Source organism: Trachypithecus francoisi, unplaced genomic scaffold, assembly GCF_009764315.1.
Source record: "Trachypithecus francoisi isolate TF-2019V2 unplaced genomic scaffold, Tfra_2.0 Lachesis_group2, whole genome shotgun sequence".
NCBI lineage: Eukaryota > Metazoa > Chordata > Mammalia > Primates > Cercopithecidae > Trachypithecus > Trachypithecus francoisi.
In genome coordinates, this window is record NW_022681465.1 from 110,783,875 (window position 1) to 110,800,824 (window position 16,950).

The 16,950-nt window shown below is 44.5% G+C and overlaps 1 protein-coding gene across 13 annotated transcripts in view; it reads right to left on the reverse strand.

The window, feature by feature from the left end:
- The window catches only part of ZNF346 (zinc finger protein 346), an 82,708-nt gene that overhangs the window by 40,552 nt on the left and 25,206 nt on the right, over positions 1 to 16,950 (reverse strand). For 12 of the 13 annotated variants that reach the window (XM_033180063.1, XM_033180065.1, XM_033180061.1 and 9 more), the window contains exons 2-3: positions 1,649 to 1,752; positions 1,008 to 1,100 (exon numbers count right to left, since the gene is read on the reverse strand). In XM_033180063.1, the coding sequence (XP_033035954.1) occupies positions 1,008 to 1,100; positions 1,649 to 1,752 (197 nt within the window). Of the gene's footprint in view, positions 1 to 1,007; positions 1,101 to 1,648; positions 1,753 to 3,629; positions 3,635 to 16,950 lie in introns of all 13 variants that reach the window. The other variant, XM_033180070.1, reaches the window with a different exon arrangement.

Sequence of the window (16,950 nt, forward strand, 5' to 3'; positions counted from 1 at the left end):
CCAGGAATTGAAATTTTACCTCACAATACCCTTAAGAAGTAGGAATTATCGGCCAGGTGCGGTGGCTCAAGCCTGTAATCCCAGCACTTTGGGAGGCCGAGACGGGCGGATCACGAGGTCAGGAGATCGAGACCATCCTGGCTAATACGGTGAAACCCTGTCTCTACTTAAAAATACAAAAAAAAAACTAGCCGGGCGGCGAGGCAGGCGCCTGTAGTCCCAGCTACTCGGGAGGCTGAGGCAGGAGAATGGCGTAAACCCGGGAGGCGGAGCTTGCAGTGAGCTGAGATCCGGCCACTGCACTCCAGCCTGGGTGGCAGAGCAAGACTCCGTCTCAAAAAAAAAAAAGAAGTAGGAATTATCTTTACTTCATGGGTGAAGTTCGCAGAGGTTAAGTGACTTGGCCAGGTCACCCGACCAGTAAGACACACAGCCAGCTTTGAGCCCTAGTCTGCTCAATTTCTTTTCCCATGACGAGATGGTACTCCTGAGGGGTTGGGGGTTGCTTCAGCATAATGCTCATAATATTTCTGAGCCAAAAAGCACATGTGATCACCTCTAAATCAGAGCAGGCATTTGGAAAGGAGTTACTTCTGTTTATTTATTCAAAACATTCAAGTGCTGAACTTAGTTCTTTTTCCTGGCTCTCGAGAAAGCAAGCAGCCTGGCTTCTTTCCACTTTCTCTTGTCTGGCTCCAATAAATCACTAGGTTGTAATATGTAATACCGGCTCCATTACTGAGTCCCTACTATGTGCCAGGCTCTGAATTGGGTGCTTTTTATAAACCTGCCCTCAATTTTAGTTTCGAAAAATCCTGAAAGGTAGTTGGTATTACCATCCTCATTTTTACACAGGAAGAAATCAAGGCTTTGTGAAGTAATAGACTTGCCCAAGTTACACAACAGGGCCAGGATTTGAAGCCAAGACAGTCTGACTTGCTCACCACACCAACCTGCTGGCTGGCTTCATCAGGAAGCAAGCAGGCTCAATATGTCAGTTGTATTACCTGATCTGAGTCTAGCTTCTTCATTTCCCCCTTTAATGTCTCCATTCCATGGATTGCTAGGTATCTCTTCACTTTGTTGGCATGTTTTTTGCTCTGCAAAAACCCAGGGAAAAGATCAAAGATAGCCAAATGCTACTTCATACTTAAGGCACTCAAAAACACTTACTAGATTTTCATCTGATTCATCCTCACAAAAAGTTTTGAGGAGGAGGTGAGGGAAGTTTGAGTTCCTGCTCTGTGCAAGGCATTTTACAGCTATCAAATTTAATCTTCACAATCTATGAGAAAAGTATGACCATTTCTATTTTATGGATGAGGAAATGATGTCTAGAAATGATGAAGTTTCTTGCTCAAGATGAGTAGCAGAGTTTTGATTCAAACTCAGATCTATTTAATACCAAAGCTCATACTTTATGCTATGCCAAGCTGCAAGGGAAGATACACATATAATGATCCTGATTTGGATAGGGGAGATGAGACTCAGGGAAATTAAGTCAATCTTCAAGTCACAAGCCAACATGCATGGAGGCAACATCTGGGTGGCTAAGCAGCAATTACACTTCACCATGCAAGCCAGGGAGAATTAGGGGTTTGGCATCAGGTCTGAAAAGAAACGCAGCTCTAAAAGTATGATGGCATACCTGGTAATGTGCCAGCTTCTGGGACTCAGAAATAAGCAAGGCGCAGCAAACCTTACACTGGGTGTTGGTGAAGAGACATTGGTTCTTCTGGATCATGTGCTCCACTATAGAGGGGAAAACAAGAAATCACTGAGTTGACAAACACTACCTCTAAAAACAATGAAAAAAAAGAAAAAAAAAGAAAAAAAAAAAAAGAATGACAAACACTACCTCAACAGCACTGTCTTTCAACTCTGCCTCAAATACAGGCACTGAATGATGGGATGCCATACTAGGACACTGGCAGACCTCAGCCAGCCTTTCCTACTGCCGCCGTGACTCATGCTGTGTTCTCATGCCACCTACACTATTACTTATTTTATAATTTTATGTATGCCAACTTTCTTTACTTAGGAACTTCTTTTAAAAAGGAATCTTTAGATCATAAACTTAAGTAGATACCAATAAAAATAAATATGATAAAAATGAGGCTTGGAGCATTCTCCAGGAAGAAGAGAACAGCAACTGTGCTGAGAGGTTTTAAGATATGGTAGTACCCAACTGAAACTTCTTCCCAGATAGAATCAGGAGGACTGGAAGACTCGAAAAGGGAATACTTTTCTCATTGTTCTCGATCTGACTTTGAAACATTTAAAAATCACATAACAGAGCAGGGCGTGGTGGCTAACACCTGTAATCCTAGCACTTTGGGAGGCTGAGGTGGGCAGATCACCTGAGGTCAGGAGTTTGAGACCACCCTGGCCAACATGGTGAAACCCTGTCTCTACTAAAAATACAAAAATTAGCCAGGCGTGGTGGCAGGCGCCTATAATCCCAGCTACTCAAGAGGCTGAGGCACGAGAATTGTCTGAACCCTGGAGGCAGAGGTTGTAGTGAGCTGAGGTTGTGCCACTAACTCCAACTTGGGTGACAGAGCTAGACTCCATCTCTAAATAAATAAACAAAATAAAATCACATAACATATTACATAAGTGCCACACTGTATGAAACATGGCCTGGAGAACAGTCTTACCTTTTTGAGGAGAGGTAAAATCTCTCTCCCAAGGCATGAGTTTTTTTTTTTTTTTTTTTTTTTTTGAGACAGAGTCTCGCTCTGTCGCCCAAGCTGGAGTGCAGTGGAGCGTTCTCGGCTCACTGCAAGCTCCGCCTCCTGGGTTCACACCATTCTCCTGCCTCAGCTTCCCAAGTAGCTGGGATTACAGGCGCCTGCCACCACGCCCGACTAATTTTTTTGTATTTTTAGTAGAGACAGGGTTTCACTGTGTTAGCCAGGATGGTCTCGATCTCCTGACCTTGTGATCCGCCCACCTTGGCCTTCCAAAGTGCTGGGATTACAGGTGTGAGGCACTGCGCCTGGCCAAGGCATGATTTCTATCATGGCACTGGCAATGTGAGGCAGAGGCAAAGTCTAAAACTGGGAGAGGAGGGCAAGACAACATTTTTAATCTCCTGGTCTCAGCCAAAAAGTGGTCAAGACCAGGCACAGTAGCTCACGCCTGTAATCCCAGCATTTTGGGAGGCTGAGGTAGGAGGATGGATTGAGCCCAGGAGCTTGAGACCAGCCTGGGCAAGATGGTGAGACTCTGTCTCTACATATAAACAAACAAACCAACAAACCAAAAACTAGCTGGGGGTGGTGGCACATGCCTGTGGTCCCAGCTTCATGGGAGACTGAGACTGAGACAGAGACAGAAGGATTGCTTGAGCTCAGGAGGTCAAGGCTACGGCAAGCAATGTTAGTGCCACTGTACTCCAGCCTGGATAACAGAGCAAGCCCCTGTCTTAAAAAAAAAAAAAAAAAAAAGTCAATGCCCTGGCAGAGGTTCCTGGTGGGGAGCTTTTAAGGTGCCTCTCCCTAATCCACAAAATCTAAAGCTTACCTGTGTCAGCCCTTTTAGGCAGAAGGGCTGTATTTCCATCCCTAATGATCTCTTTTTATATCTGCATTTTTCTCTTACAATGGTAAATTTTTGTGAAAGACCTTGCCTGCCTTAGCTATGCTCTGAAAAACCAAGAGGAGTGACTCTATAAACAGAATTGGCCCAGGGCTTTTAAAAGAGGGTCAGAGGCGGCCGGGCACGATGGCTAATGCCTGTAATCCCCCAGCACTTTGGGAGGCCCAGGTGGGTGGATCATCTGAGGTCAGGAGCTCGAGGCCAGCCTGGCAAACATGGTAAAACTCTATCTCTACTAAAAATACAAAATTAGCCGGGTGTGGTGACGTATGCCTGTAATCCCTACTACTTGGGAGACTGAGGCAAGAGAATCACTTGAACCTCGGAGGTGGTGGCTGTAGTAAGCCGAGATTGTGCCATCGCACTCCAGCCTGGGCAACAGCGAAACTCGGACACACACACACACACACAGAAGAAGAAAAAAGAAGAAAAAAGAAGAGGGTCAGAGGCTTCTCAGAATCAGAAACCCACATGGGGTAGGTAATACCCAGAGGTCAGAGTTCAGTCATCACTTCCTCACCTGGAGATTGTGGATTTTGTTTTGTTCAAGAGATGAGGTTTCAAGCATATTCACAATCAGACTCCTAAACCCACAGCAGGGGTAGGCAAGTGCCTGCTAAATAAATGTACCTCTCTGCTGGAATGCACTCTCTGGCCTTAGAGAGCACATTCACATAGTCCACACACATACATTTATAGTACCTGCTTTGTGCCAACACTGCACTTAGTGCTGGGGGCCATACCAACAAATAACACGGGGTATAAAGTAAAAAATAAGCAAGATAATGACAGAGAATTAGAAATGCTATGCAAACAAGCAGAGTACATGGTAGAGAATGACGGGGCAAGAGAGTTAGTAAAGCCCATCACAGGGCCAGTTGTGGTAGCTCACACCTATAATCCCAGCAACTCGAGAGGCTGAGGCAAGAGGACTGCTTCAGCCCAGAAGTTTGAGACTGTCCTGGGCAACACAGGGAGAGCCACATCTCTACAAAAACAATAATTAAAAAAAAACCCAAAACGTAGTTGGGCATGGTGGTGCATGCCTGTAGTTAGCTACTCAGGAGGCTGAGGTGGCAGAATCCCTTGAGCCTAGAAGTTTGAAGCTGCAGTGAGCCGTGACTGTGCCACTGCACTCCAGCGTAGGCAACAGAGAGAGACCTCGACTCTGAAAATTAAAAAAAAAAAAAAAAAAAAAAGATCATCATGGAGAAGTGTCAGCCATACGGCTTATAGGAAAAGAGTGTTCCAGCCTGAAACAGTATTAAGTCTGTGAGGCAGGGATGAGTTTGGCATATTCCATGTTCAAAGAATGGAGAGAAGCCCAGTATGCCTGGAATATGGTGAATGAGAGAAGAATGGTAGGAAATTAAGTTGGAGAGACAGCATGAGGCCTACTAGATCATGTTGAATGAATATAAAGCTCCATAAGCCACAGTATGAACTAAGGATTTTATTGTTAGTGTAATGAGAGGTGACAATATCTGGTTTGCCCTTGGAAAGATTACTCTGACAGTTGTTGTCAACAGAATGTATGGGGACAAGAATGGAAGCAGAAAGAACAAGGAGGAGGCTGCTGTAGTCTTCAGAGAATAGATGGAAGCTTGGACTAGGCAGATTGTCCGTGGAGACAGAGAAAAGTGAATGAATTTGGAATTATGTTCCGGCAGTAGGTTTGACATCTGATTTCTTAGACTGGATGTGGGGGTGGGAGTGAAGGAAGGAAAGGAGTCAAGGATAACTCCTAGGTTTTGAACTTGAAAAAGTGAATAGATTAGAACTAGGGGAAGATAGCCTTGGAGGAAAAATTAAAGACTTTTTGTTATGTGAGTGTGAGTAGTCTATCAGATATACAGGTGGACATGAGTTGGAGATTCAGATCTGTCAGTCACTTGAAGTTCAAGGGGGAGATCAGAATTGGAGACATAAATGGGGAATCATTAGTGTATCAATCATATTTAACGCTGTGGGGTTGGAAGAAAATGCCTAGCATAGATGAAGAAGGAAAGAGGTTCAGAGACTGAGCCTTGGGACCCTCCCAATGTTGAAGTCAGGCAGAGGAAGCGAAGTTGAATATAAAACAAGGTGAGTACAAGGTAGAACTCCTGGCCAAGGCAGAGCGAGGAAATCTTCTCCTGCAGAAGCAACAATAAAACAGGACAAAACTGACAAAACCAACCACTTCAGCACTCTGGAAGTTAACCAAAGGGACTTAACAATCTGAGCAACTTTATGCTTGCAAAACTGCTGAACTTCAGGTAAGAACAGTAGGAATCAGTGGCTTTTTTTTTTTTCCCCAAATGGGGGAAAAACAAACAAGCAAACAACAAAAATTCAGGGTTGCCCAGGCTGCAGTGCCCAAGCTGGACTACAGTGGCATAATGTCAGCTCACTGTAGCCTCAACTTCCCAGGCTCAGGTGAGGCTGTTCTCAGCCCCTCCTGCACTCGGTGTAGAAACTCTGGCAAGAAGGTGCTGGCCATGAAAACAAATAGCTTCCATACAGATGGAAGGAAATCACTTGATTTCCCTTGCATGTTTTCTATATTGTTGATGGAAGTGATGATTTCCAAGGCAGTAAGCAGGAAGAGTCAAAGGCTCCACTGGCCGGAGGTGTGGTCATGGTTGGGGCAAGTGTGTTCCTGGCTGAGACTGTGTGACAGCGCAGACCTGAGAGGGCCCAAGTTAACCACGTACTCATGGCCCACCCTGAGGCTGCATACGCACATGTAAGAGATGCAAAAGGACCTCGTGGGAAGGGTAGATCTCAAAATGACATGAACTTTGAATATGCTTCCCTACCAACACACAGATCCAACAGTACAAAATCAAGGCCTTATAGGTTCCAGGTGTTTAGAACAAGATCTTGTTGAATCACTAATCTGACCACTAAGCAACATAAACACACTAAAGTAAAAATGATAAAAAGGAACCAAATTGGGAATGCTTGCTTTTAAAGTCTTTGGCCACCATGTAAGCAGTCTGACCGCTCTGAGGCCACCAAGTTGTGAGGAAGCCCAGACTATTTCATGCATCAAGACCACATGGAGAGTTTCTGACACCACATGAAAAGAGAGAGATGTCTGGCCAGCCCCCCGAGGCTCCACTCCGCTGTTGTTTCAGCTCTAGCTCCCAGATGCCCCATTTCCCTGCTGTTTCAATTTGAGCCACTATCTGACTGCAACTGCATAAGAGACCCTGAATCAGAACTATCTAGCCAAGCCTTTCCCAAATTGCTGACCCACAAAAACTGAGAGGTGTATGAGGTTGGAGGAAGCTAAGGCCCACAGAGGGGAAAAAAAAACCAACTTAGGTAAAATTGTCAATTAGGCCGGGTGCAGTGGCTCATGCCTGTAATACCAGCACTTTGGGAGGCAGAGACAGGCGGATCACGAGGTCAGGAGTTCAAGACCAGCCTGGCCAACATAGTGAAACCCTGTCTCTACTAAAAATAGAAAAAAGTTTAGCCGGGCGTGGTGGCAGGTGCTTGTAGTCCCAGCTACTTGGGAGGCTGAGGTAGGAGAATTGCTTTAACCCAGGAGGCGGAGGTTGCAGTGAGCCGAGATCACACCACTGCACTCCAGCCTGGGCGACACAGTGAGACTCTGTCTCAAAAAAAAAAAAAAAAAAAAAAGTCAATTAGCTGGGTGTGGTGGCAGGCACCTATAATAATCCCAGTTACTCAGGAGGCTGAGACAGGAGAATCGCTTGAACCCGGGAGGCGGAGGTTGCAGTCAGCCAAGATCGCGCCACTGCACTCCAGCCCAGGCAACAGGAGCAAAACTGCGTCTCAAAAAAAAAAAAATAATAATAATTGTCAAAATTTTGAGATGGCAGCCTGACTGCACATCCTTTTTGCCATGATATCTGCACACAACTTTAATCCAACTACCAACTATCTCTCTAGGGTGCAAAAGATTTGATATGGAAAATGAGGTGCTTTTCATTCATTCGCTGGAGAGGCAGGGTGTGGCAGTTCAGCCTGTAATCCCAACACTTGGGAAGGCCAAGGCAGGCAGATTGCTTGAGGCCAGGAGTTTGCGACTAGCCTTGCCAAAATGGCAAAACCCCATCTCTACCAAAAATACAAAAATTAGGCAGGCAGGGTGGTGCGTGTGTGTAACCCCAGCTACTTGGGAGGCTGAAGCACAAGGAGCACTTGAACCCAGGAGGCGGAGGTTGCAGTAAGCCAAGATGGTGCCACTACACTTGAGCCTGGGCGACACAGTGAGACTCTATCTCAAAAAAAAAAAGAAAAAGAAAAAAGAAAAAAAAAAGAAAATCACTAGAGAGGCTGAAAGTATGGTACTAGGTTGGGCCTCCAGAAACATCTCCAGGAATAGTGCATATATGTTCCAATAGGTGACTTATAGTCTCTGAGGCTTCCTTCACAGCTCTGCTGGAAGCAAGATGCTTTGACTGTAACAACTTCTCTCTCAACCTATGAAGCTGGACAATGGATGCTGGAAAACTGATGTAGTTCCATGCTACTTGGTAGTCCCAGCTACTTGGTAGGCTGAGGTGGGAGGATTGTCTGAACTTGAGCCCAGGAGGTCAAGGCTGCAGTGAAGTAAGCTGTCACTGCACTCCAGCCTCCATCCTGGGTGACACAGCAAGACTCTGTCTCAAAATAAAAAAAATAAAAAAAAAAAAGAAAAGAAAAAAGAAAGAAATAAAGGAAATTTAAGCCAGGTGTGGTGGCCTGCATGCACCTGTAGTCTCAGCTATTCAGGAGGCTGAGGTGGGAGGATCGTTTGAGCCAGGAGTTTAAGACCAGCCTGGACAACATGGTGAAACTCCATCTCTATAAAAAACTACAAAAAAATTGGCTGAAAGTAGTGGTGCACACTTGTTATCCCTGCTACTCAAGTGGCTGAGGTGGGAGGATCACCTGAGTTTGGGAGGTCGGGGCTACAGTGAGCCAGGACTGTACTGCTGTACTGCAGCCTTGGTGAGGGAGTGAGACCCTATCTCAAAAATGACTTGCTATTCCTTAGGCCTACATGTGACCTCAGAATCTACAACTGAGCTCTATATACATTTATCAACTGGGCCGGGCGCGGTGGCTCACGCCTGTAATCCCAGCACTTTGGGAGGCCGAGGAGGGCAGATCATGAGGTCAGGAGATCGAGACCATCCTGGCTAACACGGTGAAACCCCGTCTCTACTAAAAATACAAAAAATTACCTGGGCGAGGTGGTGGGCGCCTGTAGTCCCAGCTACTCGGGAGGCTGAGGCAGGAGAATGGCGTGAACCCAGGAGGCGGAGCTTGCAGTGAGCGGAGATCACGCCACTGCACCCCAGCTTGGGTGACAGAGCGAGACTCTGTCTCAAAACAAAAACAAAAACAAAACAAAACAAAAACAAAACAAAAAAATTCATCAACTAACTGAAGGTGATCCTTAAGAAGATGAAACCTATTTACTACTCAGCTTATTAGGAGGCAAAGGGTTTTTAGGTACAGCTATAGTTAGAAAGCAGCAAATAAAAGATCCTAGGGCTAAGTCAGTGGCCCACCCCTGTAATCCTGACACTTTGGGAGGCTGAGGCTAGAGGACTGCTTGATGCCAGGAGTTTGAGATCAACACAGGCAGCAACGTGAGACCACATCTTTACAAAAAAATTTAAAATTATCCAGGTGTGGTGGCACACGCCTGTAGTGCTGTTTACTAGGGAAACTGACATGGGGGGGGAATCACTTGAGTCTAGCAGTTTGAGGTTGTGGTGAGCCATAATTGCACGACTGCACTTCTGCTGGGTGACAGAGCAAGATCCCCCATCTCAAAAGCAAAAAACCCCTCAAACAATCATAAGAAATGGAGGCTGGGTATAATCTACCCATGGGTGAGAATAGTTAGACAATGTAGTTTTTTTTTTTTTTTTGAGATGGAGTCTCGCTATGTCGCCCAGACTGGAGTGCAATGGCGCCATCTCGGCTCACTACAAGCTCCGCCTCCCGGGTTCACGCCATTCTCCTGCCTCAGCCTCCCCAGTAGCTGGGACTACAGGTGCCCGCCACCACGCCCGGCTAATTTTTTGTATTTTTTTTTTTTCAGTAGAGACGGGGTTTCACTGTGTTAGCTGGGATGGTCTCGATCTCCTGACCTCGTGATCCGCCTGCCTCAGCCTCCCAAAGTGCTGGGATTACAGGCATGAGCCACCGCGCCCGGCCCTGTTTTTTTTTTTTTGAGACAGAGTCTGGCTCTGTCACCCAGGCCGGAGTGCAGTGGTGCATCTTGGCTTACTGCAAGCTCTGCCTCCTGGGTTCATGTCATTCTCTTGCCTCAGCCTCCTGAGTAGCTGGGAATACAGGCACTCGCCACCACGCCCGGCTAATTTTTTGTATTTTTAGTAGAGACGGGGTTTCACCGTGTTAGCCAGGATGGTCTCGATCTCCTGACCTCGTGATCTGCCCACCTTGGCCTCCCAAAGTGCTGGGATTACAGGCGTGAGCCGTGCCCGGCCTAGACAATGTAGTATTTTAATGGGCAGTATGGCCTAAAAGAATGAACAAGACGGTCCTATTAAGTCTACTTAGCATTGGTACTTCCATTTTGTGAGTCCATACTGTGTTTTTGTTTTTAATTTAATTTTTTAGAGTCAGAGTCTCATTATGTTGCCTAGGCTGAATTCAAACTCCTGGCCTCAAGTGATCCTTCTGCATCAGCCTCTCAAGCAGCTGGGACTACAGGTGTGGGCCACCATGACTGGCCAAATCCATATTGCTGATGGTCTCAAGAAGCTCAAATTTTTTTTTTCTTTTTTTTTTTTTGAGATGGAGTCTGGCTCAGTCGCTCAGGCTGGAGTGCAGTGGCGTGATCTCGGCTCACTGCAATCTCCACCTCCCAGGTTCATGCCATTCTCCTGCCTCAGCCTCCGGAGTAGCTGGGACTACAAGCGCCCGCCACCACGCCCGGCTAATTTTTTTGTATTTTTAGTAGAGACGGGGTTTCACTGTGTTAGCCAGTATGGTCTCAATCTCCTGACCTTGTGACCCACCCTCCTCGGACTCCCAAAGTGCTGGGATTACAGGCGTGAGCCACCGCGCCCGGCCAAGAAGCTCAAATTTTTATCCAATGAAAATGGCATGAAGAGGCCAGGCATGGTGGCTCATGCCTGTAATGTCAGCATTTTGGGAGGCCGAGGCAGGCGGATCACCTGAGGTCAGGAGTTTGAGACCAGGCTGGCCAACGTGGTAAAACCCCATCTCTACTAAAAAATACAAAAATTAGCTGGGCATGGTGGAAGGCTGGTAATCCCAGCTAACTCAGGAGGCTGAGGCAGGAGAAGCGCTTGAACCCAGGAGACAGAGGTTGCAGTGAGCCGAGATTGCACCATTGCACTCCAGCCTGGGTAACAAGGGTGAAACTCCATCTCAAAAAAAAAAAAAAAAGAAGCTGGGTGTAGTGGCTCATGTTTGTAATTCCAGCACGCCAAGATTGCACCACTGCACTCCAGCCTGGTGACACAGCAAGACTCTGTCTCAAAAAAAAAAAAAAAAAAAAAGGCCGGGTACGGTGGCTCATGCCTATAATTCCAACATACTTTAGGAGGCCGAGGCGGGTGGATCACCTGAGGTCAGGAGGTCAAAACCAGCCTGGCCAACATGGTGAAACTCTATCTGTACTAAAAATACGAATTAGCTGGGCATGGTGGTGCATGCCTATAATCCCAGCTACCCGGGAGGCTGAGGCAGGAGAATTGCTTGAACCTGGAGGCAGAGGGTGCAGTGAGCTGAGATTGCGCCATTGCACTCCAGCATGGGCAACAAGAGTGGAACTCCATCTCAAAAAAAAAAAAAAAAAAAAGAAAGAAAAGAAAAAAGAAAAGGGCATGAAGAAAGCAAATGTAAGGGTACTGATGATCTGCTACTAATAAAACAAACAAATGGAAATTCTGGAGTTCAAGTTATAATAAATAAAATAAATTTGCTGAAGGAGTTCCACAGCAAGTTCAAAATGGCAGAAGAATCAGTGAACTTTGAAGATACAGCCACAGAAATAGCTGATCTGAAGAATAAAGAGAAATAACACTGAAGAATAAAGAACAAAGCTTCAGAGATGATGGGAACACTTCAAGCATACTAACACATGTGTAAAGAGAACCTCAGAAGAAGAGAGAAGAGAGACAAAGAGTAGAAAAAAATATTTGAAGAAAATATCTGAAAATCTCCCATATTTGATGAAAAACATTAATCTACACATTCCAAAATCTCAAGGAACCCAAAGTAGGAAAAATATGAAGAGAGCTACACCTAGACACATCCCAAATCGTTGAAAGGCAAAGACAGAAAATCCTGAAAGCAGTGAGAAACACAGTAAAATGACTCATCATGTACAGTGAAATAATTCAATTAATGACAATTTCTTATTTGAAAACAAGGCCAGAAGGTAGTGGAATGACATATTCAAAGTGGTGAAAAAGAATAAAAATGTCAACTAAGAACTCTATATCCAGCCAAATGATTCTGCAAACATTACACTAAGTGGCCGGGCACAGTGGCTCATGCCCGTAATCCCAGCACTTTGGATACCAAGACAGCAGATCACCTGAGGTCAGGAGTTTGAGACCAGCTTTGCCAACATGCAGAAACCTCGTCTCTACTAAAAATACAAAATTAGCTGGGTGTGGTGGCACATGCCTCTAATCCCAGCTACTCGGGAGGCTAGGGCAGGGGAATGGTGTGAACCCGGGAGGCGGAGCTTGCAGTGAGCCGAGATCGCGCCACTGCACTCCAGCCTGGGCGACAGAGCGAGACTCCGTCTCAAAACAAACAAAACAAAAAAAAAGAGATTCGCTTGAACCCTACAGGCAGAGGGTGCAGTGAGTCCAGATCATGCCATTGCACTCCAGCCTGGGCAACAAGAGCAAAATGCCGTGTCAAAAACAAAACCAAAAAAAAAAAAAAAATTTACACTAAGTGAAAGAAGCCAGTCACAAAAAGGCCATATATTTATACAATTCTATTTACATGAAGTGTCCAAAATAGTTGTTGCCAGGGATGACTGCTCCTAGGTACAGGGTTTCTTTATTGGGGTGATGAAAATGTTCTAAAATTAGACAGAGGTGAAGGTTGCAGAACTCTGTAAGTATACTAAAAACCACAGAATTGTACATTTTAAACAGGTGAATTTTATGGAATGTGAAATTTATGTCAATAAAGCTGTTATTTAAAAATAAAATAGCTAGGTGTGGTGGCTCACGCCTGTAATACCAGCACTTTGGGAGGCCGAGGCGGGTGGATCACGAGGTCAGGAGATCGAGACCATCCTGGCCAACACAGTGAAACCCTGTCTCTACTAAAAGTACAAAAAATTAGCTGGGCATAGTGGCGGGCGCCTGTAGTCCCAGCTACTCGGGAGGCTGAGGCAGGAGAATGGCATGAACTTGGGAGGCGGAGCTTGTAGTGAGCAGAGATCATGCCATGCACTCCAGCCTGGGTCACAGCAAGACTCTGTTTCAAAAATAAATAAAATAAAATACAACACAACTGTCATTCAAGAATGAGGACAACACACAGACATTTTCAGAAAAAGATTAAAGAATTCATTGCTAACTGGTCCGCTTTGTAAGAAATACTAAAGGAAGCCCTTCAGGCTGAAAGGAAGTGACACCAGATGGTAACTTGAGTCCAGAGGAGGAAATAAAGAACACCAGAAATGGTAAATATGTGGGTTGACATAAAATACTCTACAAATATATTTTTTCTCATTTATTCTCTTAACTTCTTTAGAGGACATAATACTATATAAAGCAATAATTATGACACTGAATCATTAGGTTTATAACATATATAGATGTAATATATATGACAAAAATAGGACAAAGAAGGGGGAATAGAGCTGTATTAGAGAAATATTTTTGTATTTTACCAGAATTAAGTTAGTATTAATTTAAAGTAGACTGTGATGAGTTAAGATGCATACTGTAATCCCTAGAACACCACCAGGAAACTTAAAAAAAACCAAGAGGAATTAAAATGGTACACTAAAAAACATAAAGGAAGTTAGTAAAGGAGGAACAGAAGGAAAAAACAGAAAGGAAATCAACAGTACAATGGAAAATGTAATTTTCATATCAATAAATAAAATACGAACAGTCTAAACAGTACACTCAAAAGGCAGAGACTATTAGACTGGATAAAAAAGCAAGCTCCCACTATATGCTATCTATAAGAGACACAAAGAGGTTGAGATAAAAGAATAGAAAAAAATACACTATGCAAAAGTAACCACAAAAGAGCTAGAATGGCTCTATCACTGACAAGTTGACTTTGTTATAAAAAATATTAGAGGCAAAAAAGAACATGACATAATGATAAAGGGTTGATACATCAAGAAAATAAAAAAAAAGAAAAAAATTGATAATTTAAAAAATAGACAAACTACTAATAATAATCGGAAATTTCAATATGTAAACTGAAAAAATCCTAAGCTCCCCAACCAACTGAACAGAACCCCTCTTGGCCAAGGCGACTCCAGGGAAACCTGAAAAATTGTGTTCCTGACACGACAGGACAAGAGGTTAGACATGACACCTCATTATTAAACTTCCTTTTGGAGTTTTTTTTTTTTTTGAGACAGAATCTTGCTCTGTTGCCCAGGCTGGAGTACAGTGGCACGATCTCGGCTCACTGCAGCCTCCACCTCCCGGGTTCAAGTGATTATTCTGCCTCAGCCTCCCAAGTAGCTGGGATTACAGGCATGTGCCACCATGCCTGGCTAATTTTTGTATTTTTAGTACAGATGAGGTTTCACCATATTGGTCAGGCTGGTCTTGAACTCCTGACCTCGTGATCCACCCACCTTGGCCTTCCAAAAGTGCTGGGATTACCGGTGTGACCCACCATGCCCGGCCTTTTTTTTTTTTTTTTTTTAAGATACAGGGTCCTGCTCTGTTGCCTAGGCTGGAATACAATGTCACGATCCTAGCTCACTATGGCCTCAAATTTGTGGGCTCAAGCCATCCTCTTGCCTCAGCCTCTTGAATAGCTAAAACTACAGGTGTGTGCCACCATGCCTGGCTAATTTTTAAATTTTACGTTGACATGGGATCTCACTGTGTTGCCCAGGCTCCTTTTGGGGTTTAGACGCAACTGACCAGCATTAATGCTAAAATAGAGATCATAAGACTAACAAAATGGACTCTGTGGCAATAAGATACCAAATTACAAACAGGACCAAAGGCCATGCTAGACAAAGGTTAAGTCACATACCCCTACAGGTCACTCTGACCTGGTATATTGGTTAACAGACTTCCTTATATTAATTTAAAACATCCTGGCCAGGCACCGTGGCTCACACCTGTAATCCCAGAACTTTGGGAGGCCTAGGCAGGCAGATCACCTGAGGTCAGGAGTTCGGGACCAGCCTGGCCAAGATGGTGAAACCACATCTCCACTAAAAATACAAAAAATTAGCGGGTGTGATGGCAGGTGCCTGTAATCCCAGATACTCGGAAGGCTGAGGCAGGAGAATTGGTTGAACCCGGGAAGCAGAGGCTACAGTGAGCTGAGACTGTGCCATTGCACTCTAGCCTGGGCAACAAGAGCGAAATTCTGAGTCAAAAAAAAAAAAAAACAAAAAACCCAAAACAAAACACTCCTTTGTGCTGACTCCAAAATTTTAGACAAAGCTTTACTCCTTTAACTGCAAATTAAAGAATCTCTGAAGCCACCTATGACCTGTCAGCCCCTTGCTTCAAGATATCCTACCTTTTTGGGCCAAATCAATGTATAATGGCCATGTATTGATTTATGACTTTGTCTGCAACTTCTACTTCCCTAAAATATATAGAACAGAGTTGTGACCTAACTGCCTCAGGACCACTTACTCAAGGCTTCTTGGGTTTGTGTTTTTCCCCACCCACGGTCACTCATATTGGCTCACAATAAACCTCTTTAGAATGTCTTACAGTGTCATTTGAGTGCCATTTGGTTTTTCTATTAACAAATATCTTGCTTTCAATTACTCACAGAACTTGTTAGAAAATCAGTAAGGATTTAGAATAATGTTATAATCAATTTGATCCAACTGGCACATAGAATACTCCACCAACTGTAGAATATAAATTGTTTTCTAACACACACTGAACATTCTCCAGGGTAGAACATAAGCCAGTTTCACTTCACTCATTCATTCATTCATTCATTTGAGAGGAGTCTTGCTCTGTCATCCAGGCTGCAGTGCAGTGGCACGATCTTGGCTCACTGCAACCTCTGCCTCCTGGGTTCAAGCAGTTCTCCTGCCTCAGCCTCCTGAGTAGCTGGGATTACAGGCATCACCATGCCCGGCTAATTTCTGTATTTTAGTAGAGATGGGGTTTCACCATATTAGCCAGGCTGGTCTTGAACTCCTGACCTCAAATGATCCACCTGCCTCAGCCTCCCAGTGCTGGGATTACAGGCGTGAGCCACTGCCCCCAGCCCAGTTTCACTACATTTAAAAGGACTGAACTCATCTGGAATTTAATCAGAAATCAACAATCGGAAGAAATCTGGGAAATCCTCCAATATTTGGAAGCTGAAAACATGTATCAAAGAAGAAATTACAAGGGAAATTAGAAATTATTTTGAACTGATTTAAATGAAAATAAAACATTCAAAAATTTGAGTTGCAACTAAAGCAGTGGTTGGGAGGGAAAAAAACTCAGTTTATCCGACTTCACTTTTACAATATAGAATGCAAGACCCAGCAAGCATGCCAATGTGTAAGATCCCAAGTCAAAAGTCAAACCGCATACTTGTCTCTCTCAAGTTGCCCTCTTGGCCCTCTTCCAAGTATACTTTACTTCTTTTCATTGTGGCCCTAAAACTTTTTAATAAACTTTCACTCCTGCTCTGAGAGCTGACTTGGTCTCTCACTTTGCCTTATGCCCCTTTGGTCCAATTCTTTCTTCTGAGGAGGCAGAAACTGAGACTCAGGGCCACTAACACTCCTGCCTTGGCCTCTCAAAGTTTTGGAATTACAGGCAGGAGCCACTGTGTCAGAACAACCTAAAAGATATGTTAAAGGATGTAAATAGACAGATAAAGAGATACACAGGTCTGGAAGGGTCTAATGTGTAGGAGCTTCCATCCCAATGGAATTGGGGTGTGCCACACTTCCAGCACATGAATGTGTTCTTATTCACCTTCCTGGAAGCCCCTAAACTCAGCCCTTTGGGTTTTTATGAAGGCTTCATTATGTAGGCATGGTTGATTAAATCATTGGCTATTGGTGATCAACTCGATCTTCAGCTTCTTTCTATCCCCTAAAGATGGAGGGTCTGTAACTTCCAACCTTCTGAGCACATGGTTGGTTCCCATGGCAACCAGCCAACCAGAATGTGGTAATCTAGGGACTTCCCA